General features: G+C 40.5%; 1 protein-coding gene across 1 annotated transcript in view; it reads right to left on the reverse strand.

Annotated features, from left to right (window-relative positions):
- The window catches only part of OTOF (otoferlin), a 139833-nt gene that overhangs the window by 15546 nt on the left and 98618 nt on the right, over nucleotides 1-25669 (reverse strand). Inside the window, exons 22-35 of the mRNA XM_063307776.1 lie at nucleotides 24551-24667; nucleotides 23851-24003; nucleotides 22843-23032; nucleotides 22198-22322; nucleotides 20253-20387; nucleotides 19565-19726; nucleotides 18368-18487; nucleotides 17444-17605; nucleotides 14271-14433; nucleotides 13281-13411; nucleotides 9260-9289; nucleotides 6766-6897; nucleotides 5922-5988; nucleotides 2873-2997 (exon numbers count right to left, since the gene is read on the reverse strand). Coding sequence (XP_063163846.1) covers nucleotides 2873-2997; nucleotides 5922-5988; nucleotides 6766-6897; nucleotides 9260-9289; nucleotides 13281-13411; nucleotides 14271-14433; nucleotides 17444-17605; nucleotides 18368-18487; nucleotides 19565-19726; nucleotides 20253-20387; nucleotides 22198-22322; nucleotides 22843-23032; nucleotides 23851-24003; nucleotides 24551-24667 — 1812 coding nt within the window. The remainder of the gene's footprint in view (nucleotides 1-2872; nucleotides 2998-5921; nucleotides 5989-6765; nucleotides 6898-9259; nucleotides 9290-13280; nucleotides 13412-14270; nucleotides 14434-17443; nucleotides 17606-18367; nucleotides 18488-19564; nucleotides 19727-20252; nucleotides 20388-22197; nucleotides 22323-22842; nucleotides 23033-23850; nucleotides 24004-24550; nucleotides 24668-25669) is intronic.

Here is a 25669-nt window from a genome sequence, read left to right on the forward strand (position 1 = left end):
AATTGCCAGATGTATAAGCTGGGTTTAGAAAAGGCAGAGGAACTAGGGACCAAATTGCCAATATCTGCTGGATAATGGAAAAAGCCAGGGAGTTTCAGAAAAACATCTATTTCTGTTTTATTGACTATTCTAAAGCCTTTGACTGTGTGGACCATAACAAATTGTGGCCAGTTCTTAGTGGTATGGGGATACCAAGTCATCTTGTCTGCCTCCTGAGGAATCTGTATAATGACCAAGCAGCAATGGTAAGAACAGACCACGGAACAACAGACTGGTTTAAGATTGGGAAAGGAGTACGGCAGGGCTGTATACTCTCACCCTACCTATTCAAATTGTATGCAGAACACATCATGCGACAAGCTGGGCTTGAGGAATCCAAGGCTGGAATTAAAATCGCTGGAAGAAACATTAACAACCTCAGATATGCAGATGATACCATTTTGATGGCTGAAAGTGAAGAGGAACTGAGGAGCCTTATGATGAAGGTGAAAGAAGAAAATGCAAAAGCTGGCTTGCAGCTAAACCTCAAAAAAACCAAGATTATGGCAACCAGCTTGATTGATAACTGGCAAATAGAGGGAGAAAATGTAGAAGCAGTGAAAGACTTTGTATTCCTAGGTGCAAAGATTACTGCAGATGCTGACTGCAGTCAGGAAATCAGAAGACGCTTAATTCTTGGGAGAAGAGCAATGACAAATCTCGATAAAATAGTTAAGAGCAGAGACACTGACAACAAAGGTCCGCATAGTTAAAGCAATGGTGTTCCCTGTAGTAACATATGGCTGTGAGAGCTGGACCATAAGGAAGGCTGAGAGAAGGAAGATCAATGCTTTGGAACTGTGGTGTTGGAGGAAAATTCTGAGAGTGCCTTGGACTGCAAGAAGATCCAACCAGTCCATCCTCCAGGAAATAAAGCCAGACTGCTCACTTGAGGGAAAGATATTCAAGGCAAAACTGAAATACTTTAGCCACATAATGAGAAGACAGGACACCCTGGAGAAGATGCTGATGCTAGGGAGAGTGGAGGGCAAAAGGAAGAGGGGCTGACCAAGGGCAAGGTGGATAGATGATATTCTAGAGGTGACGGACTCGTCCCTGGGGGAGCTGGGGGTGTTGACGACCGACAGGAAGCTCTGGCGTGGGCTGGTCCATGAAGTCACGAAGAGTTGGAAGTGACTAAACTAATAAACAACAACAACAACAAACTTATGAGAGATCTCTTTTCCCCATTTCTTTTCCAGTTTTCCCATCCCTCTGAAGTTCACAAATGCTTTTACCATCATTTAGGACTTTGCAAAATATAATGGTTGCCACATCTTTTTATTTCATTTCATTTGTATCTTCTTCTCTCCCATCCACATCACTAATGAACATCACCTACAGAGTGGAGAAACTCCACTGTGGTACTGCGTGTGTGTAGGTATATTTTATTACGCAGAAGCACACTTGCTCATAAATAAAATATTACATCAAAGGAAACATGAAGCAAAGAGTTTGAAAAGCTTTTAAAAAGTGGTCAGCTTATTTAATCAATGCAGTCGAGGAGGCTGATAATGTATAGCAGCTGTCTTCCATGAGGTAGCCTTCAGATGTGTTGAGTATAATTGCTGTCATCTACAACCAGCATGAGCTATCAGTATATCTGGAAGGGAAGGCTGAAAGGGAGTGAAGGTACGAATGAACAAAAGGGACTGAAAGCAATTTTGTACATGGTTGAAATCTCCCCAGAACTGAGATAGGTGGGGGATTAAGTGGACATTGCTTCTCTTCTTCAGCATTTCTCGCTGTGGGCTGTGAGTTTTCTGGTAGATTTACTGAGATAATTCTCTCTCTGCCTAATGGCAGTTTTGTCTCCTTTACAATGTCTTGTTCCAAGGGGACATTCCAAGAAAACAATATGGTGGCTCTTAGCTTGTCAAAGTAAGTACCTCAAATAAATATTGCAAAATAGGCTTTTCCTTATTTTGCAGTTTTAGGACAAGAATTAATGTGTTGTTTGGTAATATTTTTATGCTTGTAAATGCTTTTGATGGTACTTTTGTGTGCAATAAATTCTAATAACACCAAGTAATGTACTGTTTTCATTTCAAGAACATAGCCATGTAATCTGGAATTCAGAAATGTAGACAGAAATGTAGATAAGCAGCAATTAGTGATTCTAAGTTTCCCAATGCTGCATTACTGAATGATGCATTAATGAAGCTTATGGGAAGTGCCTTTTCCTGAGCTATTTAGTTCAATGCTATCTGCCCTGACTGGTGGCAAGTCTCCAGGATTTCAGAAGAGAATCTTTCTCAACCAGTCTGGAGATGCAAAGAGAGGAGACCTTTCAATCCTTTAAAATGCACATTAGGTCTGGCCAGCCCAAGTGGAATATTATGGGCATCTTAAATCACCCCACTTTATTCTTAATGCCATTCTACAAACCACAGGGCAAAAATTTTGGCCCTGCTTCCTCTGGTGACAATCCAGCATCACCGGGCATGCGCTTTATAGATCTTCAGAGAGCAAGGGGATTATAAAAGACCGCTGATGAAGTCCCTGAAAAAGAGGCACCTGTCCATTATGCATGCACTGCTACATTTCAGCACACCTAGAATAATGGGAGGTTTGCCTGCTAAGTGTTAATTATTCTGATTGACAGCCATAAATGCCTGATTTTATCTGGGAAACTTGACCTCTCCTAGAATACATGAGCTGAATTCTGTGTGATGCTTCGCTTTGGATTCTTGCAGAGCTCCCCTTCATTTCAGATGGACTTCAACAGAAAAAAAAATTCAAGGACTAGAAATACAAAGCTCAAGTACTAGAACATCACAGTTGGACTAAGATGCTTTTCATCTAATTAGGACTGGGAGTGGGAACAGCTCACCTTCATCTCATCAATCTTCTGCTTGCTCTTCTTTTCAGGGGCATCTGGCTGTTGCTGCTGTTTTTTCTTCTTGTCCTCTTTGGATGGTTTGACTTTGTCCTTGGTCTTTCCTTGGGCCTTTGAGCCTTTCATAGAAGAGTCATCAAGTCTGATTTCTGAGCCCCCAGAGAAGAGCAAATGTGGATGATAGGAATCAGATGTTTATGGCAGGGAGGACATGAGATGAGAAACACAGAATTCAGCCATGGCATGCATGAAAGCTGACAGAAAGCTGCTAAAAATTAAAGATTGCAATTCTGTACTAGCTTCCAGTCCTGAAGTAATCATGCAAACAAGCACCTTGTGTTGGTTATTAATATTCAGTGTATTCTTTGGGCCTTGTGGTTTCTTATCGGACAGAGATTTCATTACTTGAACAGGTAAGTATCAGAAATAATTGAGTTGTAGTGAACGGGTTTAAGTGTAAGAACCAGAACCAAACCAAGAGAAAGGCTACCACAGCTGCCACCCACTTTAGGTGAGAATAACGAGGAGTTGCCATTATCAGCTATTGCAGTGCTTATAGTCAATACCAGTGTTTCTCAACCTTGGCAACTTTAAGAAGTGTGGACTTCAATTCCCAGAACTCCCCAGCTGGGGAATTCTGGGAATTGAAGTCCACACATCTTAAAGTTGCTGAGGTTGAGAAACACTGGTCAACACAATTACCCTATGACAGTGACAATAGGCTGTTTTCTTTTTTCAAATTAAATTGTTTACGGAACAGAACTTATAAGCAGATGACCCAAGATACAAAGTGGAGTTGGAGAAGGTCTTTTTGTCAGTTAGGAATTCAACAAATATTAATGCTGACATTAAAAGTGCATGGATTTCAAAACAGAGTTTTCTTTCCTAAAAGTACCATATGCTGAAAAGCCACCATATTTTGCAAGCTTCTATCAGCACCCCAACTCTCTTGTCTGTTCTAGTTCTAATGGTAAGAGTAATTCAACAGAGGAATCTGTTACTGATGGAGGTGACTAGCTTCTCTTCTCTGGATGTCTTCTAGCAGAGGCTGGACAGCCATCTGTCAGGGATGCTTCAATTTAACATACTGGATTGAATAAGGATTTGGGTGATGGCCCTAGTGACACTTTCAGTTCTAGTAAAAGGTGACTGATGTAGGACATATATTTGCTTAACAGAACTCATCCTCTGTTTTCCAAAGGCAGGACTGCCCTGATTGTACATTTGTAGAAGGACTGAACTTAAGAAAGGCAACCTTAGGCCCTCTACACAGATGAGCAGTGCAACTTTGAGAATTTATTTATTTATATTTCAAATCACAGCCCATCTCTCCCGAAAAGGGGACTCTGGGCGGTTTACAGTCATGCTTACTTAACAATGGTTATCCCTCTAAAAATCATTGCAGTTCAAAGAAATTAATGTAATGAGACCCCAGAATCTTACTGCCTCCCTTTTTGTTTCCAGCTGGAAGGCTGTTGTTGTCCCACCTACATATTGCTTGGATCTACATGGGAAGGGGAGGAAATGTCTTTCAAAGTCAGGTTAGCTGTCAAACAATGCTGAGTATTTCTGGTTCATTTTGCAATAGTTGGAACTATTCACTGAGCCGAACTAATGTGAGCCAGGCCCACCTCTAGTCTGTGCCGTATGTGACTGGGCTAAGCCATTATTTTCTGAATAAATCATAATGGCTGAATTAACATAACACACTAAACCATCTTATAAGGCTGATCAGAAGGTGTGAACCCGGCCTTTCTTTATATTTGCTCCTATAAGTGAGGAAGCCCTCTGACTTAGGCCCTTTAGGACCCTAGACTACCCTCTCCTTTTTAAGCAGTCTAGAATTTACTCCTGCCAACTCTCATGTCTTCTTTGCCAGTGGCGAGATGAAAATGAGCAGTGAGAAAGAGAGATCACTCTCAATAAGGGGTCAAAATGTGCCCTAAGTTTAGACAATAGTAGAGAAAAATAGATAGAAGCCAGTATATACACCATAGTGACAGTGACAAAGGAGGAGCCTGTCTGAAAACTAAATTGATACCCTTCGCTTTCAGCAACTCCCACTTTCTACAATGCAGATACTCAGAAACAGTGTGGTGGTAAAAGGTACACACACCCCGTACACATAAACTGCATTCACTACCAAACCTATGAGACTCCCCCTGCCCATAAATATGAACTGCTTGAAGTGCGCCTGTAAGAAAACATTCACAGCAAGTTGGCTTGACCCTGAGTGGCGACAGGAGGAAGACTCAGTCAGGGACCTGTGGCCCAGTAAACCAAATTGTTTCTGTTCACTGACCATGTCTCAGAGATAATATGGCTAGCGTGCTGACCTAGTAGGAAGGAAGAAATAATAATAAGGTGACACAGATAGGTTTGTCTGAAATATTCCAACGTCATGCTGTAATTTTCACTGTGTCTGCCTTTTTCTTTGTTTTGCCTTTGCAATGTGGTGGGCCAAAGGTATATAAGCCCTGGTTCTGCTTTTGCTCATGGCTGCTCAGCAAAGTATCCAAGTTTTGCTGGGGGTCCAGTACTGTATATGCTGTATTATTGCTTGTATGCATGCAAATAAAATTATATTGTATCTTCAAAGTGATCTGGTTGCTTTAGGTGAGCCAGGTTTTGGCTACAACAACAGAATAAGAGGGAGATTTGGAGTGGCAAATGGCTGTTATGGAAAAATTAAATATCCTTTCCCCCACATATTTTATGGCCCTTCTGCTCATTAAGCAATGCACTTCTATAAATTCCCATGAGCTCCCATATACTCCTCAGGAGAAATCCTTATATACAGTTTCTTGGTGTACTTCATTTTGTCACCATATGCCACCCAGTTTTCAATACAGGGAGTTGCTAAATATTACTATTTATTGGTCTTTAATTGTTATATAACAGACTAATCAATCAACAGGTGAAATGCTTCCTTGTTAAAGAGCTGCAGTGAAAATAACGCTTTGCCTGATCATTTTCTTTGTAATGGAAGAATCACAAGATCTCCTCTCCTGTTTCTTTCTCTTTCCCCTTTTCAAACATTTACCCTCAGACATCTCCATCTCTTCTTTCTCCTCAGCTTCTGCTGCAGCTGCCTCTTGCTGCCGAAGTAGCTAGAAAAATGAAGGTTAGCCAATGGGATGGTTAAATATAGCACAATTTCTGTTTGAACACATGGACAGTAATCACTTGTAAGACTATGCTGGCTGGGGAATTCTGGGAGTTGAAGTCCACATATCTTAAAGTTGCCAAAGTTGAGAAACACTGCCATAGAATATAGAGAGGAGTGAATTCAAATGCAGTACCTCCTATGGCATGATAGAAATCATGCCATCTCCAATCTTGGAGGGACCAATTTTTGCCCTTCAGCTGGAAGGCTCAGGACAATGAATAATACAATGGAATTACAAGAACAGTGCTGAGCTTATCCTTATAACATGGGTGATTAGTACTATAAAAATTTGGATAGTTCTTCAGAATGTTAACTATGAAGTCTAGAGGGGAGGGACATAATGGAGTAATTTTCTTCCCTAAGGCAGGAATAGTAGAAAAATACTATAATCAATCTAATCTTAAAAAGTCTGCTTTGGGATTGTTTTTAACAATGATTATGTGGGTGCCTTAAAAAATAAATAACATTGGAAAGGCCAAGTGGGTCTCATAATCAGGAATACAGAGCTAGATTTGTATCTTTTATCCATGAAGAATGAAATGTGAGAATGGATCTCACACAGTCTTTCATCTCAGTGGGATAATATTGCCAGGTGAATTACTAGATGCTTCTGAGATCTTTTTCTTTCCATGATATCTAAAAGCGTTCAGGGCCTACAGGCCATATACTAAATGAGAACTTTTCCAGCATCTCTCCTGATAGCCAGCCAGTTGCTCACCTCCTTCATAGTTTCGATGGAAGCAAAATACTTGGACCACCAGTCCAGCATGCTCTCATCAGGCTCCTCATCCTCAGCTTCTTCTGCACTTCCTTTCTTCTTCTTCTTCTTCTTCTCTTTCTCTTCTTCTGACTGGAAAATAGGTGAGAGATGGTTACGAAATGGAAAATAAGCTTCTGCCAAAGACTCTAGACAACCACTTTCAATCCAGACAGACAATTTAATTTCTATACCTCTATACCATAGGTAAGCTAAAAAGTAGTCCCCAGAAGCAACATTTTGTGTGTCCTTAATTTTCTTTTTGAAGAATAAGGAGGTTATACTGTAGCTGCAATTCACCCAACACATCTATTTTATGTAGGTTCTATTGTTGTTTATTCGTTCAGTCGCTTCCGACTCTTCGTGACTTCATGGACCAGCCCACGCCAGAGCTTTCTGTCAGTCGTCAACACCCCCAGCTCCCCTAGGGACGAGTCCGTCACCTCTAGAATATCATCCATCCACCTTGCCCTTGGTCGGCCCCTCTTCCTTTTGCCCTCCACTCTCCCTAGCATCAGCATCTTCTCCAGGGTGTCCTGTCTTCTCATTATGTGGCCAAAGTATTTCAGTTTTGCCTTGAATATCATTCCCTCAAGTGAGCAGTCTGGCTTTATTTCCTGGAGGATGGACTGGTTTGATCTTCTGGCAGTCCAAGGCAGTCTCAGAATTTTCCTCCAACACCACAGTTCAAAAGCATCTATCTTCCTTCTCTCAGCCTTCCTTATGGTCCAGCTGTCGCAGCCATATGTTACTACAGGGAACACCATTGCTTTAACTATGCGGACCTTTGTTGTCAGTGTGATGTCTCTGCTCTTGACTATTTTATCGAGATTTGTCATTGCTCTTTTCCCAAGGATTAAGCGTCTTCTGATTTCCTGACTGCAGTCTGCATCTGCAGTAATCTTTGCACCTAGAAATACAAAGTCTTTCACTGCTTCTACATTTTCTCCCTCTATTTGCCAGTTATCAATCAAGCTGGTTGCCATAATCTTGTTTTTTTTGAGGTTTAGCTGCAAGCCAGCTTTTGCACTTTCTTCTTTCACCTTCATCATAAGGCTCCTCAGTTCCTCTTCTCTTTCAGCCATCAAAGTGGTATCATCTGCATATCTGAGACTGTTAATGTTTCTTCCAGCGATTTTCCATACCCTCTCCAAATAGAAATTTCAGCCTCTCTGGCTTCAATAATGTCACTATACCACAACTACAGCAACTGTTTTCCTTGGAAACATAAAAGAGTATCTTGCCTGGATGTAGTAGCTACTAGAGTACTTAAGAATGGTTAAATAGAACCCATATTCGTTTGATTGGATCTTATATTCTGAATAGTACTGTGACACCTATAAAGCTATCTTGGCATTACTCTGGGGTTCAAACTGTGATATACTGTGATATTTGTATTCAGAGGCTATGTTCACATGTATAATATACTTAACTAAGTCAGTTACAAATCAAGCAACTGCATTTGCACAGCAAGCTATATTTGGTTAGTTTTAATCTTGGGTATGTGTGTGTGTACATGTGCAACCATGGGTGCTAGCATATGCTAAGAACCAATTCATTTTTTAATGGTTCAATGTACTGTATTCTGCAAATCCTGAAAATAAGTTAATTCATTAACTAGGTTAAGCATGTTGTGTGAACACAGCCAGGATCTAGATTCTTACTCAGTCAATGAATTTGGGCCATGGATGGGCTTTTTGCAGAAAATGGATAAAAATGAACTGGTGATTTCTGGATTTACCAATTAAAAAGGGCTATATATGGGGAGAAGGGTAATATGTAATTTTGAAGGAGGGAAAGGGTTTTAAGTGTGTTTGTAAAGAAGATCGGAAGTCGCTTCTTTACTTTTTTCTTTTTCTTTATCGCTTTCTATTGTTTTCAACACTTCTTTATCTTTCTTTCTTTTCTATTTTTTTGTCTTTATCTTTTAACTTTGTAAAAAAATTCTTATATATATATATGTGTGTGTTTGTGTGTGTGTGTGTGAGAGAGAGAGAGAGAGATGGAGGAAATGAATTTGGGCCACTGTAGCAGTTACTACAATAAATCAGTTAGAAAATAAGATTTCTTCATTACATTAAAGCTGCAATTTATGATATAAGCTGAGAATTCCAAGTGCGTGCGTGTGTGTGTGTGTGTGTGTGTGTGTGTGCGTGGTCACACTGCACTACAACAACTCTCACTTTGAGGTCTGTGAGCATGTTTGTGTGTGGAAGAGCAGGGTAACCTGTGGAAAAAGTTTCCCTAAACCTTCAGGAAGCAGAGTGGTATCTATCAGTCTCAAATATCTACTGGTCTATTCTTATTACTACATAGGTCTTCCAAGAAGGGAGCAATTCCAGCTGACTCCCTGAATTTAGGAAGATAATGTTACTTTAAATTGCCCACAGATGCCAGAGTAGATATTTTAGTAGGACAGTAAGTAAAAACACATATAAGTACCACTGCCACTTACCATGTCCACTTTCACAACAGCATCAGAATTCTGTCACCAGAGAAAGGAATGGGGGGAAAACAAGGGAGAATTACAAAAATGAAGGAGGGTTGTGGTTGTTTGTAGTGCACCTAGTGGGACATGGGATACAGGACCTTTGAGCAACGGAGGGAGCCCAAGCACATACCTGATAGCAAACCAAAAAGGAAGGTAACACACAGCCCAAATCAATGGCAGGAATGTCACAGATGGATGATGAAGCTTAGGATGCTGTTCTGCCCAGATTTTTTGCTAGGTCTCTTATTCATACAAGCAGAGTAGCTAATGACAAATTGATTTTATTTTATTCTTTATGTATCATAATCAATTCACAAATCTTTTATAGCACATATAGGCAAACACTGGGCCACAGATTCTCTGAGACTCTTTACTACTTGCTCTGTGACTCACCAGGTCCCTTGAATAGTCTTCTTCATCTGATGCCCTCCAGATGTTTTGGAACAACAACAATTCTTCTCACAGTGACTAGGAATTCTCTGAGTTCTGGTTTCAACACATCTGCAGGGCACCTGGTTGGGGAAAGGTGTCCTGCCACCCCTCCCACCACTCCATTTTTCTTATCATCCAGCTGTTCACCATCAACTGGGCAGAACATTCCAAACTCAAAAACATTCTGTTAGGAAAACACTCATTTAGAAAGTATGTACTGTTTCAATACTTGCCAAAATGTTGGATTTGAAAAGCATGAAGCAAGCACTCTTCCCAGTATGACTTTGGAAGAATGCTGCCAAGTGGTAACATAGAAATAAAAGGCCATTCTGGGGGATAAGAGGATCTGCATTGCACAAAAGTCTTGCAATGCAATTTAAAGTTCATGGAAATGAAAAAGAAAAGTTCCTCTGGTAAAGCAGATAATAAACCAGGAAAGCATGTGGAGATAATCTCTATGTCATACTAAATATGTCAGGGCTAACAGATTACACACCTTTCCCTAAAATACCAGAATGAAATTGGCTTGTCAATATTTTCCCCCATTTCATGCACTAAGCTTGTTTAAAAAAAAAATCAAAGATGAGCATCTTTACTGATAGGTAACCAGGAAGGTCAGGCATTTCCAAGGGTGATAAACATTATTTCAATATTATTCATGCCTACATAACACTTTGATTTTTAAAAAGTTGCCTTTAGAGAAGCCAGAATGTCATAAATCAATGAAGGGGAAGTAGTCCAACTTCTTTGGCCTGGTAGACACATTTATCATTCTGAGAATATGTTGTAGAAATGCTTGCAAAGTGGCAGCTGAGAAGATAGGTTTATCCATCCCAACTCCCAAATCAGGATGCTCAACCACTCTTGCTGGCCCTGTTTTTTTTAATCATTATTATTATTATTATTATTATTTAGGTAGACAATTCCAAACAATGTTCCTTGCACAGCTATCCATTATGTATTTGGGTCTATAGACTTGGCTTGGCTAGGAAGTTCCTTTGATGGCTGGCACATCAGCTACTACTTGCTCAGAAAGCCAATTATTTTGGGTCCCTGGCTTGAATAGCAAAGACGAGAAAAACTCAGAAAGAGAGAAAACCATTTGCTCCAATCAATTGAAAAGAATTTGCTATGCTTCAGAACCAAGGCACATTCAGAACAATCTAAATTATCTCAGGCAGAGTGGTGTAGGAATCAGGTTTCAAAGTTTCATTGAACACTGTAATTAAAATGCTTACTATGTGGATCAGACCAGTCCACCATTCCTGAGTTACTCTCTACACAGGTTAATGGGACTGTACAAAGGTAATCTTCTGAATGCTTTACCTGTCTCTCCAGACTTCTTCTCTGAAATGGAGCCTCCCACACTTTCAACCCAGTTCCCAAGAAATGAGTGTGCACTTGTGTTCTGTCCTTTAACTGAATGCACCAAGTCAACATGTGTTTTCAGACATTCCTCTGGCCAGACTTTATGGAGCATGGAAGCTTTAAGGCCCCACTTTTGCCCCATTTTTAGCTGCCAGGTAAACAAGACTTCCTGGAGTCTCCACAACTCTCTTTATTCCCAGCACTGCTTTTCAGGACAGCCCTTTCCCCTGCCTTCTTTGACTCTGAAATTGCCTGTTGTCAATATTTTTTGTTCACATGAGCGCCACACTTCACTGATGATAATCCCAGCCAGATTAAAAGCAATTAACAGCTGGTAACTTCAAAAATCATTCAGATGCACCAAAACCCAATTCACTCTTTTTTATTTGTTTTGTTTTGCTAGCCAGCATTGTTGTGCTCATTTTTATTTTGAAATTGATTGCCAATTTCGCCAACTAAGTTAATTAACATTAATTACATTTTTGCTTGTTATTTTCCACCTTAAAAAAAAACAAACAAACCCCCCACCACTTAATCCTTGGATTCGGTGTACTAAGTTTATATGGGTGTTATTAAAAATGTTTTAAGTGGAATTGGAATAGATTGCTTATGTGTCATAACTGAACCTCAGTTCATCAGAGCACACCTTTTGGTCTGTGGTGGATATATATTTGGAGATGCTCTTGAGTCATGTTCCTGAAGTACATCTGGTAACAGTTCTGAGTTCAAAACAGCTGTTTCAAGTGTTCAAAACTCTTTAAAAAGGCCTTGCGTTTTGAGGTTTGGTCCTGGACATTTTGTTCCATGATGTTTTGAGTGTTGTGATGTTCCCTGATTGAACTGTGTTTTTTAATGAATCCCCACTCCCCAGGGACCATTGGAGAATGCACTGAATAAAAGTGACTGAGGGGTGGAGGGAAGTGCAGATGTGGAGAGGTGGTTGAGTACATGTGCAGAAACATCATTTCAGACATAAGAAAAAGGCTGCTGCTTGCCTGGCAGTTAAGTTTATTACTATTTCTAAAATTTCTGCTATGGGGAGAGGTATTGTGGTTTCTTTCTCAGATACACTATCATATGCAAAGTGTGCCCTGTGCACACAACAGCCAAAGACATGTAATTTCCTGTTGCAATATTGAAGTGAATCCATTGCTATTATTTCATTGGTGGAGTCAGCTCTGTGGCTATATGTGCATCAGGCTGCAAAAAAATTGTTCAGTTGTTGCTTCCATTATCAGCTGGGGGAACTAACTACTCACAGGAAGGAAACAGAAAACTTGAAAAGGATTGCTGCAGTGCGGGTTAAAGCCTTTGCCACCCACCAGTCTTTCATGAGAACATGGTTAAGCAAGAAAAGCTTAAGGATCACTTGGTCGTGGAAGGGGGGACTTCAATCACATCTTCTCTCCCAGGAATTCTAAGTATATGACTATGCATCTATGTGAGACAGAGAGAGAATGTGTGCGATGTGTATGTGTCAAGCCCCTCACTATCTCTGCCCATTTCTGTAACCTCAAAGGCTTCCTAAGAGGTACTCGCACTTGCTTAAGAACATAAGCAGACAAAACTATCTCTTGACCCAAGGAGTGCTGGATACATTATTCCACCTCATCAGACTGTTTCTTTCATGGGGCAAAATAGAGGAGGAATCTATTTTGCATCTCTAGTCTGCTGTCATTATGTACGTAAAAGGGTTAAAGCAGGACTAACCAAAGTGTCCATGCTAATTACCCACAGAATTATTTCCAATGGCTCTGGAAAATTCTGTCCCTTTGGACCTAGATATATAATGTAAATTGCTGTTCTTATTCCTCTGCCATTCTCTCTTCCCCAGCTTTTGCATGCTTTTCTTTAGTTCCATTTTTGCTAGCTAGCTTTTTAACGTTGGTTGATATTTAATAAATGCACAGCAAGGAACACGCTTGCTAGTGGAAATGAGTGGCATGTGTGCTTCTCTGGATATACGGATTGACTGGGAGTTTGCTAAGTGCAAACTAAACTGTAAATTACCCACAGTAATTTTCCAACAAGGATAAGAGCTGGAGGAGAAAGACAAAGAATGGATTAAAAGCAGCAAACTCAGTCTTCATTATCTGAATGAAAGACTGATCAGAGATGTCAGTCTTTGGGGTTCCATGCATCAAATCTTTTAAGACTTCTGTAACTCAGCCTTGGTCCCTCTTACCGCTTCCAACTTCACCATGGTCTCCATCTTCTTGATGGGAACCTCTGGCTCCATGTTAACCACAATTTCACCTGTGGGGTGAGAGTAGGGCCCCCCATTTGCTAGAGTCACATAGGCGTTCATAAGTTTAGCTGGACAGAAAATAAATAGGAAAAAAAATAGAAAGTGCATAATATGCACACCCCAGAAAGAGAGAAAGAGAGAGAAAGAGAACACACATATATGAAATATTTTAGCGTGGAAGTTGCCCAAAGATGAGATAAAGTACATAAGATTGAAGAATGAAAACTTGATTGAAAAAGTAGAGAATAAATCATGGAGGGGCTGGGGTTTAGAAAGAAATCTCACAACAGTAAGAAGCACACAAAAATATTGAATACATGTGGACATTCTGGATAGTTCAAAGTCTATCTATCACCACAAAAGTCTAGCCATTATCAATATTCCCACATATCAGATGGAGGAAGCAAAGTCACAGATATACAGCATCTCTGTTTCTTAAGGAGACATAATGATGAGTCTTATAACATGCTAATCCTTAAACTTGGGTTAACAAAATATAATTAAATGCTCCCATAATCTGCTATGACCAAACAAATACATAATATTACGTTTTAATGTGAGAGACTGATTCACATAATGTGCTTAAGACAATGGTTGGAGTATCTCTAACACTCTGAACTACAACATTGCTCAATACTATTTTAACCAAGCTTAGACTATTGGATGAATCCAGCTGGAGTCCATATCTGTTGTGAGATTGGAACATAGAACTCAATCTCTTAACTATAACACTAGTTTTTGAAATCACATTTTGCCATTTACCCTCACATTTCCCATTTTCTTCTGTGCCAGCAAACCATCATCTGGACACTTAGAATGTGTTAATAAGTCGTGCTTTTGGCCAGTGAGCACAACCAGCCATCAGCTGGATCTTCTCCTATCATCAGCTCCTATAGCCTGAATTCCCCTTCATTCCATACTAGATACCTGCTGTGCTCCAGTGCTGCGCCTTTTTATCTGGAGGTCTATAGATGAACTTCCGTAAGGAGTTGACAGCGTGGCTTCCCACAAGGGTGTAACGCCCAAAGGCACGGCAATCCACCACACGGATATTGAGGGGTGGATGCAGGAGTTCATTTTCAGGCAGATCCTGAAAAGAAAAATAAATAGAAGTCATGAATATTTATCAGCTTATGGGATTTAAGAAATAGGCATGGAGGGAACACAACTGTTTTATAAACAAGTCAGACTATGGGTTCACCAAGCTTAATATATTGTCTGTATCACTAAAATAGGCATCCTGAATGCTCTCCAGAAGCTTTGGATTTCAACTCCCATTAGTCCTAGCTAGCATGGTCAATGCTAGGAGATTGTGTGAGTTGTCTAAACATCTGGAGAATACTAGCCTTCTAGCCCTGGCCAATGCTGATTTACAAAAGCTCCCAAGGTTTTCTCATAGTTTTATTTTCTGATATATAGTATTTGTAACAATAATTATTGATTATTGGACTTACTAATGAGCGTGGTGAAGGGAAAACACCAGACTCTTTTTGGGTAAACCACAGCAGCAGAGTACGACTATCTACAGACTCAGTGCTGTGAAGTATAAAGGCTGCTCTGATGAAGAGAAAAGGTATGGGAGAAGAAGGTTGAGGGAGATGGCAGATACTAGAGGTTAACAAGTAGAAACTCACAGAGAAAATACCTGCTGTATTATCTTTATCAGGCCTATACAGGTAGTCCTCAGCTTACGACCATTTGTTTAGTCACTATTCAAAGTTACAACAGTGCTGAAAAAAAGTGACTTATGACCAGTCCTCGCACTTACAGCTGTTGCAGCATTTCCGCGGTCCCATGACCAAAATTCAGGCACTTGGCAACTGGCATGTATTTATGATGGTTGCAGCATCCCAGAATCCCAGGATCACCATTTGCAACCTTCCCAGCCAGCTTCCAATAAGCAAAATCAATGGGGGAAGCCAGATTCGCTTAATGACCATGTCATTCACTTAACAACTGCGGTGATTCTCTTAATGATCGTGGCAAAAAAGGTCGTAAAATCAGGTGTGGTCATATGATGCCTCACTTAACGACTCCATCACTCAGCGACAAAAGTTCCAGTCCCAATTGTGGTCATAAGTCGAGCACTACCTGTACAAACAAACTCTCCCACCCTTCTGCACTGCCTGGCCTTGACTCAACGCATTGTCCAGGTAAAGAAGAGAGCTGGTTCCTGAAGCTGGAAAGTCTTCCTTGGGAGAAGGGAGGGAAGAAAGGGAGTGAGAGACTACAGAAATAACGAGCAGGTTATATGCCCACTGCTGAGGCTGGAAGGCTCATTGTGACTGTTTTATTTATTTATTTATTTATTTGATTTCTATAGCTGCCCATCTCAGCAAGTGACTCTGGGCGACTTACAACAATAAAGCAGTTAAAACAATTAAAATATATAATAAATACAAAATAAATATACATGGCTGCCACGTAAGCAATGTATGGATGTTAATACAGCCAAGAGGCGGGACAATCCACATGCTTGAGGCCCAGGCCTGGGCACAAAGCCAGGTCTTCACAGCCTTACGAAAGGCCAACAGGGTTGGGGACATCCTAATTTCTGGAGGGAGAATGTTCCATACTGTTCGGAGAGAGCAGGAGAGAAAGCTCCAAATTGCTACTCCAGAAGAGTTTACCTCCTTGGGTAGGCACTTTATTTTGAATATTACACTGAGTTCTCAGTTTGGACTGCTAAAGCTCTAAAAAGTCTGTTTTCATTTTCAAACCCAGGCCTGAATGCTCAAGGGACTGGGAAGAATAAACTTCAGCAGATCCTCTATACCTTTGGAGAGTCCAGTGTTTGCTTTCTGTTACTCACTAGCCAGCTCCCCACTTCTCTGTATACAAGGGTCTCTGCCACAGTGAGCTAAAACAATTTCCAAACAGAATCTTGGGGATACCCAAACAGCCATCAAGAGAGGTCATCCTGTCATAACTATATGCGTATCTAGCTGGGTTGATATGTTGACCATCTGACCAAGTGTTTGCCCACTGCTGAACAATACATTCTATGTAAAATATGAAGTTTTCCACACTTTCACAATAGGAATTTGACATTTAGAATCTGACTACACTGACTTAAATTAAATCTATGGTTTAATCATGACATCTAAGTTTGGGGTGGGATGGGGGACTATTTATTGCTGAAGGATGTGAAAGCAATTACTGTAAGGTTAATGTTACAAGGCATACTATGTATTTCTGAATTCTTGTTTTACATAAAACAGCTATTTTAAGTACAAATATTTGCATACCACTTCTGGCAGTAAGATTATATTTGAATTCTGCATTAACAGCACAACCCTATGCATGTCTAAGTAAATGTAAATCCTGCTTGGTTCAAAGGGGCCTCTGCCAGGTATGTACCAGTAAGACTGCAGCCAAGGGGGATCAAATTCTGTGCCAGAGAAGTCTATTGGATGATCAATGTAAGCTTTGTACACAGCTGAATCTGCAACTCATCAAAACATTGTCTGCTTCCAAGAACCACTTAACCAGTCTTTGGTAAATAGATATGGCTCAGACCGATATCTGGTTAGCCTTAACATTGTTATGGCCTTGGGCATGCTTAGGCCACCAACATCTTATGAGAGATGCACTCATATTTCTAATCTGATTCTTCCCCTACATTGTTTCAGCAATGTAGTCAAAAAAATGTGTGATGTCCTTTAATTACACAAGTATTTTACTGTCCAGGGAATGAGAGTGAGGGTTACACAAATGTCATGTATTTTCAATGTCATTTCACTATGGGAAAATCTTAGGAAGGATTGCTAGAGCACATGTACTGCCTCATAGTCTATCATTTCAGCCTTATGCCATTTACTAGCCTCACATTATGGAGAATGGGGCCAGTATATGGCAGATGATGGGAAGGAAACCCTGGGACAGGATACGGAGATGGACAGGACATGGAATTTCTATCTTCCGATGGATAACAGTTGTTAGGATGCAACAGTAGGAATAGGCCATCCCACTTGTGGGCATCCAAAATGACACCTGTGAATGCTGGACTAGGTTTTTGTTGTAATCCATCAGGGCTGTCCTTTGATGTGTCCCCATTTCAATTCCCTTCTTCCTTATTCTAGTAAGGGGAAAAAACTCACCACTTCAAACCATTTGACCAAAGTACTGAAATTAGGGTTTTTCTTATAGTTCTGGATAAGAGATGACTGGACCCCTCTTCCAGCACATTCAATGTCCACTCGAGGTCTATCCACTTGGGCCAAGTTCACTCGCTTCAGGTCTCTTAATCCCCAGAACAAGATCTAGAAGGAAGTTGAGTCAGAGATTAAAAGGGAGTCTATTATGGGTTAGACAGCTGGAAACACTAATGAGAAGAAGGAACAGGGATGCAAACCGTGCAAATCCAATTAACATAAAAGTTTAAGAAATGTAAGGAGAGAATGTAAGCAATGTTACAGGGAAACTTAAGAAGCCCCAAAACTAAAACAATGGACTGGTTTCATCATAATAACCACTGTTGGCCTAAACCTGCTATTTGCTTCAGAAGGAAAGCCTCCATTTAGTTTGGTTATAAAACAAGGGCAGAATTATTAAAGGTTTCAAGTAAAGTATTCTAAATTGCTGAAATTCTTGCTCTGAGATTTCATTTGACTCCTGTCTGAATTACTATGCATAAGTTGTCCATGATGTTTTTGTCCATGATTGTTTGCAGTAATTATATCTTCAAAGCTGTCATTTTGTTTTATTTTTTATATGGCTAAAACAAAAGGCTTCATGTGTGCACATATATAAAAAAATCCATAGACACACACAAACATGCAGAGGATCTTGAATCTGTGCCCAGTGATCAATTCTGCATTTGAAAATAAAGGCAAGAGGCGCCCTTGCATGTGGAATGCTGCCAATCTCTGCATTCCACATAATATCTGTGCCAGTTCAGAAAGCAGTTTTTCAGAGGGAACCACCAGTTCACTGAGGGTGCACATAGTATGGTCTGCTATATGGATTTGGTGCTAAAGAGATACTTACAAACTTGAAATAGTTATCAAAAGGTTTCATATTACCTCTACCCTGTATTTGCTCAGAACAGGGCGGATCCCCAGAGGGACAGGCAAGATGGGACCCCGGTCCACATCTGTGGGTCCATCAATGGGAGGCAGGTCTGACTTCCCAACTGGTCCAATCTGAAAGAGAGAGTTTCTGCAGTGAGAGAGTTTCTATTCTTTTAGCTCCTTATTCTTTGCAAGCATAATACTTCCACCCAGTTCTGTCTGCCAAGAAGGCAGTTTTTCATTTATATGTTTCCCATGATTATTTGGGGGTACAGAATATCATTCGTGAGTGTGTGTGCGAGTGTGTGTGTGTGTGTTGTAGTTTCTTCACATTAGTGCGTCTTGCTTTATTTCTAGCTAATTTAGAAAATCCAGTTCCAGTGTTTTGTCTGGGATTTGGAGAAGTTAACTGAAGGATGAAAAAGGTCGGTAAGAAGCAGTGGCACAGTCGATACGGGGAAAAGAACAAATGATGCAAAATACAAGGAATAAATAATAAACAGAATCTGTGATGCAGCTAGGTCCTTGGGCTAAGAGACATGAGGACATAAGGTGTATTTCATTTGGTCTCAGCAGCCTAGACAATTTGAGAAGCCCCTTAATTTATGGCACAAATGATTAGAGGCCACCAGCAAGGCCTGCCTTTCCCATCATAAGGTAGCTAAGAAAATGGATATGAAGCAAGAGAGGGAGAGACAGAGGAGGACACAAACAGGCAGCTCCACAAAACAAACCCTACTCAAAGACAGAAAAGGAGATGGAAAAACAAATGTCCATGTTAGAGATGAAATAAAATTTCACATTCATAAGATCCTGCCCAACTGGGACTCTACTTGCACTGCTTATTCTATGGAAACTGTCTGCAGAAAAGTTTGACTTATCTTAGTAGCATAAATACATTACTTAGTTATTTTGCCTCTTCTTCTTTCACAAAGCCCCTATTTTATCCATTGAGACAAGTAAGTGACTCCTGTAGTCCAAATACACCCATCTTTTCAAATGAGATGAGGGGGCCAGGACAGAAAAAGGAACGCTACCTATAAATATCTCAGGTCAGGGTACAGTACAACTCCCATCCCTTTTTGGATCCTCCGCACTTCCCTTAGCCAGAATGTTTTACACCCCATATTAACTCTGTGAAACAAATGAATTTGCCTTGCGATTTCAAGCCTGATACCACTGGTGCTCAAAATCACCTCATGCCATTACCTGGAGGAGTTCAAAGGCAGCCAGTAGGTCTCCAGCAGTTGAGTTACCCCGGTAGATCTGGTAGTATTCCAACTGGGGTGGGAAACGTGGGGGGCAATATTCCTCATCTGACATCTTTACCACAGGTTTGGCAAATGTTCTCCCCATGAAGTCAGCCTTCCCCTGAACATATACAGAAATCACAATCCTAATCCTTCTCAGGGTCTCCAAAGGACCACTGCTGTGTGCCCTATCGGTTGTAAATTTTGTTCAAAACATCGAAGCAAAGACTATTACATCTTGATGCTCCACTTCACCCTCAATTTTAGGGGAAAAAATGTTGATGGAAGCTTCAGGATTGAAGAAGCAATAAGATGCTCTTTTCCTCCCAGTCCCAGAAATAAGTGTTTCCTATTTACCTGGGAGAGATGCACATGGGGACAGATGTGCAGGAGGGATGCTGTTTTTCATTGGTGAACTGATCCTTTCTTATATAGCAAGATCCAGCTTCCCAGATCTGAGCCTGCTGCTAACTATCTAGTTTAGTCTTATAAGAGCAATCTAGTAGATCATTTTAAGAAAAATAAGGGATATCAGGAGACATTCTTAATGGGAGCTTCTGGATTTAGACTATACTTGTAAAAAGAACCTCTCTCATTTTATAGACTATGGAGACCCAATTGCCTCCCTGGCCTTAGACTGCTCTTACCACTGTATCCTGGTCATAGATCTCAATGACAATAATGGGAGGGTCGTCCCGCATCTCATGTGCTTCCCCATACAGCTCAACATTGTCAAACACCAGTAGTTGATCCCAGGTAGGACAAAGTGTTTCATTCAAGACCTGCAGGAGGAGGTAGCAAAAGATTAAAGACGTCCAATATCTCTCCTTCATCTCAACAAACCTTCTTTTGGCTTCCCTTCCACGGGGTGGTGCTTTTTTGGTATTAAACAGAAATCATCCCCTTTGTTTGAATTTCAAATTTAAAGTTATCATACCAAGCTCAGCTCTCTGACCCCCTTTTCAATCAGACTTTTTTGGTGAGTGTCATAGACAAGTCCTTTTTTGTGGCCATATTTTAATTATGGAATTCTCTAAGGCTTTCATGATAAGCACATCAGAACACACTGAAAACATTTTTACTCAGGGACACCATTCATAATTAGCTTTAATTATATGGGGAAACATCTGTAAGGAAGAAAGACTCCAAATGGTCCAAGGAGAACTAAACATGCTTGTTATGTGTGGAATATTTACTGACTAGAAAACAAGCAGAGTAGGAAGAATGGAATGGAAGGGAGCACAGAATTGGGAAAAAGATTTGAAACATCTTGGTGTGGAGCCCACTTGTAGATATGTTGTTGTTTTTACTGCTATTTAAGTTACACATGCATGTATAAATGCATGCATTCATAGATACAAATCCTATGGCAACTCTAGAATACTTATTTATTTATTTATCAAATTTCTATCACCACCCATCTCTCCTGAAAAGGGGATTAAGAATTCTATTTATTTATTTATAAATAATTTATATGACTGCCCACCTACCATAACAACAACAACATAATACAAAAGTTAATTAAAAGAACCACCTTGAGGCACTATAACAAATGCTTTGTTCATATATCCCCCACACATCACATTGGACTCCATTAACAACTGGGGGAAAAGCCAGGTCTTTATGGCCTTCATGAAAGGCAAACAGAGTTGGGGCTGTCTGAATCTCTGTAGGGAGGGCATTCTGTGAAGGAGGTGCTATTTCCTAGACCTGATCAGATGACACTGCTGCATCAAAGAGAAGCAGAGCATGCCCACTGAGTTGGATCAAGTAGGATAGGCAAAAACCATCAGAATGTTATGACGACATGAGAATGGCTATGCAAGGCTGCATCATAGCTGACAGAGCCTTGGGCTCTATGAAACAGGACCTCTGATTTTCATCATAGAGGAGAGGGAAAAATATATAAAAGAAATTATTGGATAAAGAAAGAGTCCCAAGTTATTTAGGGATTTAGAAGGATGAAAGAGTTAACTACCCCCACACACACCAATGAATATGTACTGATAACATTTGAACAGCAATGTTATTTTGTTATACTATCTGTAAAATTTTGTTATACTATCTGTAAAATTAGGCAGACTTTGATTGCCCAGTGATGATCCCACCATTAATATTACCATGTTTTGTTTTGTTTTGTTTGAATGCATTTTTATCCATATTTGTATAAATTTGTATTTTATTTGTAATTCTGTCTGTGACCATAATAAAATATTGATTGAACATTTGAACAGCACCTGAGACACATGTTCTGCACAGCATCAGGCAACCATCAAGCAGAGGCATTCTGAAATTCTGGCATAGACTTCAGCATTGCACAGCTGACGCATGGAGAAAACAGGCAGAGTTTTGTTCACACCATTGCAGCCACCATCTTACAGTTTTTGACCACACCTTGCACACACTCCTGAAAGACTATCTAAAACAGCATTTCTACACCCTGCATTTTCCAGATGTGTTAAACTACAACTTATAGGAATTATAACCTATATGGGAGTTTACAGGAATTATAACCCAGCATACCCAGAGGACAAAGAGTGGAAAAGGCTGAGCTACAACAACATGTCTTGTGTCAGGCAGCTACCATCTTACCTCGGTGCATTGGCTTTGAGTGATAAAGAAAACCCGGGCAAAAGGGTCAGAAAGGCCACTGCTGTCTGCAGCAAACAAACTCCTCGCCTGGTACATATGGGCTCGGAGCTGGAAGACTTGTTTCTCTGTGACAGAAAGGACAAAGGTTATTCAGTGCATTCAGGCAGAGGGATGCAGAATTAGGTTTCGGGAAGAAGAAAAGATGAAATTATTTTGCAATAGGCTTTTGCTTTGAATCCAGGATCAGTTTTCAAAATTAAAACCTAGAAAATCAGGCCCATTAATAAAGCTGATTACATATTGTCAGATATAGCCCCATTACAGTATTAGGCAGAGTAAGGCCACCATTTTACATGGCAAATGTTGGAAGAAAGGCAACAGAATATTGGAGGACAGAGCTGTGGAGTGCCACAAAACTGGCCCCACCTTCCCTTAATTTAGTCTTTCATCAAGTAACATGGAAGCAGCTCATGCTGAAGTGAGATCCAGCCCAGTGCTCTCTGAATCTCAAACTGTAGGAGGCGTCATCTTGTCTTTAAAAATATGTTTTGACAGATCTTCTTCCTCTTCACCATTGTGGGAGAGAAGAAAGCCTCCTCACCCACCCACCCCGTCCTGCTGAAAGCAAAGGGGACTTTTTCTTACTGGTATAGAGGAGGCTGATGGGTGGGAAAGATGAGAGGCCTTGTGCCACAGGAAGTTTCTTCTCCTCAAAGCCACAGGGTAGGCCACTGAGGAAATCCTTTCGCTGCTTGTTGAGTCCTAGCCACAAATAAACTTCCAATTTGGCTTGTACAGTCCATCCAGCTGGCCCAAACCCCCTTTTCCCAGGTAACTGAAAGAAGATGGGTCAAGGAAGAGAAACATTTAACAAGTTGTGTTTCTATCACTGTATCAGAAACCCTCCCATTTACTCCAACATTTCAGTTCTGAAACTCAGGAAGTTATCACAAACACCATTTAATCCAAAACTTTAAAAAAAAAGACCATTGTATTTGTAATTGCCTGGAAATGATGGGAGGTGTAATCCAAGAACACTAGGTTGATTTTTTTTTTAAGTGCTTTCTTAGATGTTTAAATGCTGAAAAACAAACTACACAGTTACAGTATACCTGTTTTAACATTTTGAGTTTCTCAAATGTTTACATTGTTTAAGTGATTAAAATGTTCTGGATTTGACATGTTGGAAAAACATGAATATCCAATTTCAAAACATTCTTTTTCTCAACATATGGATCAGGCTTTGTTTTCTCTGCTGACCCCTGAACCAGCCTGTTGTAGCAGAAATAACTTGGATCCTCTCTTCTGAATTGTATCAACAAGCTGCAAACTGTATGGAAACATAGAATAGCCATTTGTTCTCTTCTGGCATTTTTCTCAATTTCCCAACATATCACATGATGAAGGTCTCAACAGTTCTGTGATGTGAAAAACTTCAGCTTAAATTCTGTTTCACACAACAGTATTAAAAGCACGGGAACCCTTGTTACCCTCAGACTACAGATAAGGGGATCTGTGGATAAGGAGGACCATGATATCCAAGCTGCTTTATATCCCTCTGTCCTTTTTTCACACATGCTTCTCATATGTTTCTTCTTCCCCCATCTACCATAGAAAAGGAGATGTTAGGTAGAAAAAGGGATGCTAAGCCACCTTGAGGAAGACAGTCTTCACTTTTCCACAGTCTTTGCCTGTTTCCTCATCCACAATGGAGTAGAGGATATCCTTGGAGGGGATGCGGGCATAAGCAATGCGCTTGCCATTGCTCATCATCCAAATGAAGACTTCAGGAATGCTGTGCTGAGGCTGAAAAAGGCAGGCAGAGAGGAGAAAAACAGAGATTGTTGTGCATGATGAACCAAGCGCTTATCATTCATTGAAACCAATTCTTTATCCATTTCAACTGTGAATATAGGACTCTGCTACAGATCAACAACATTTGGGAGAAGCCAGTTTCCATTCTTTCCTTGTCTTAAGATGGATTTCCCACTCAGTCACCAAACCATCACTTGGGCTTCTTCTACATATAAGTGGGGACATTGCTTTGCCTGGGATCACAACCCAAAAGGCCTCAGATGACCACCTTGCTGCTTCTTATCCACCAAGAACTTAGATCTTCCTTCCTATTTAGGACAGAGAGTTGTTGTGTTGGTGCAGCTGTCCCCATAACACAGATGTTGCACCATCAAATCTGCAGCTATTTCTTTTCTTGACTGAAATGTGGGAAGTGCTGCACTTCAGTCCAAGGAGCAGGCCACTGCATTCACCTGCATATTTAGATCTTCTTTGACACTCAGGATTGAGGTATATATAAAAGGGGATCATGTTATGAACCAGCAAAACTAAGTCTCACCTCATCTGCAAGGAACCGCAGCTTTTGTAGGAAGTTTTGAGACTGCTTCAGCTTGTCCCTGATGGTGGTCTTCTTCACCTGAGATCTCATGGTCTTAGCTTGCTGGCCCATTGTTTCCTGCATGGTAAAGGAAGAGGCAGAGAAAAAGAAATGAGTCTGAAAGATGAGACAAAGGGCTGCAAGAATGATATGCATTCAGAAATAGCAATACTGTGCATAATTCTGACCACATGTAAAAAATAGAGTTCTATTTTACATCCTTTATTACTGTCTAAACTATCCTTAGGATATTCTAGTAGAAAAGGTTCTAAGATTTACACAATCTAAACAGAAACCAGAGTACATTCTTAAGGAACATATTTCATGTTCTACAATGTGTTCCTAAACATGGTTTTGCTCCATGAGACTGGCATGACCACATTTGAGACTCATATTGTGAATCACTTCCCAGTGATTCAGAAAGCAGTGGTGTTGGGTGTCTAAAATTGCTCTCTAGAATATGAATGCAAAAAGGACATTGGACAGAACTGCTCTTAACGGTCTCTTTATCTGCAGGTGGGTGGGGAGGGGTACTTGGTATATTATGAAGCTCTGAAGGTGGGGAGATAAAGTGAGTAAAAAGATTCCTAGAGTGATGCTAAGAACAAGGTATATCAAGGACTGATGATGACTGAACATAGATACAAGTTCAGATTCAAGCTTTAAACCATGGTGATAAGGATGGTGAAGTGTAATTACTTCTGTTATTGTATCTCTGGTACAATGCTCCAGTAGCATTGTTTAGAGTAATCTAGATTTTTATGGGAACCGTAGACCAGAAGATCTACCAAATGGAAGCTGTAACTGTTTAGCTGGACATTTGGTGGATGAAATTGCTGATATTCTCTTTGTTTTAAAGGGCAGATATCTAGGGTCCAAAGGTGATATCTTGCAATACCTGGGAGGTATGAGCCTGTGGATCTCAAGGACATGGATAAGGTTTTCTCTTAAGCCAGTTTTGCCACCTATAGGGTTGTCCCTTGCCCCAGGTTGGTTAAAAATGCTGAGAAGAGGACTCACTGTGGGAGGGAGAGATATTGTCAGCCCTGAAAGAGGCACCCGTTTGCTCTCTCCTCCCAA

Source organism: Candoia aspera, chromosome 1 (assembly GCF_035149785.1).
Source record: "Candoia aspera isolate rCanAsp1 chromosome 1, rCanAsp1.hap2, whole genome shotgun sequence".
Lineage (NCBI taxonomy): Eukaryota > Metazoa > Chordata > Lepidosauria > Squamata > Boidae > Candoia > Candoia aspera.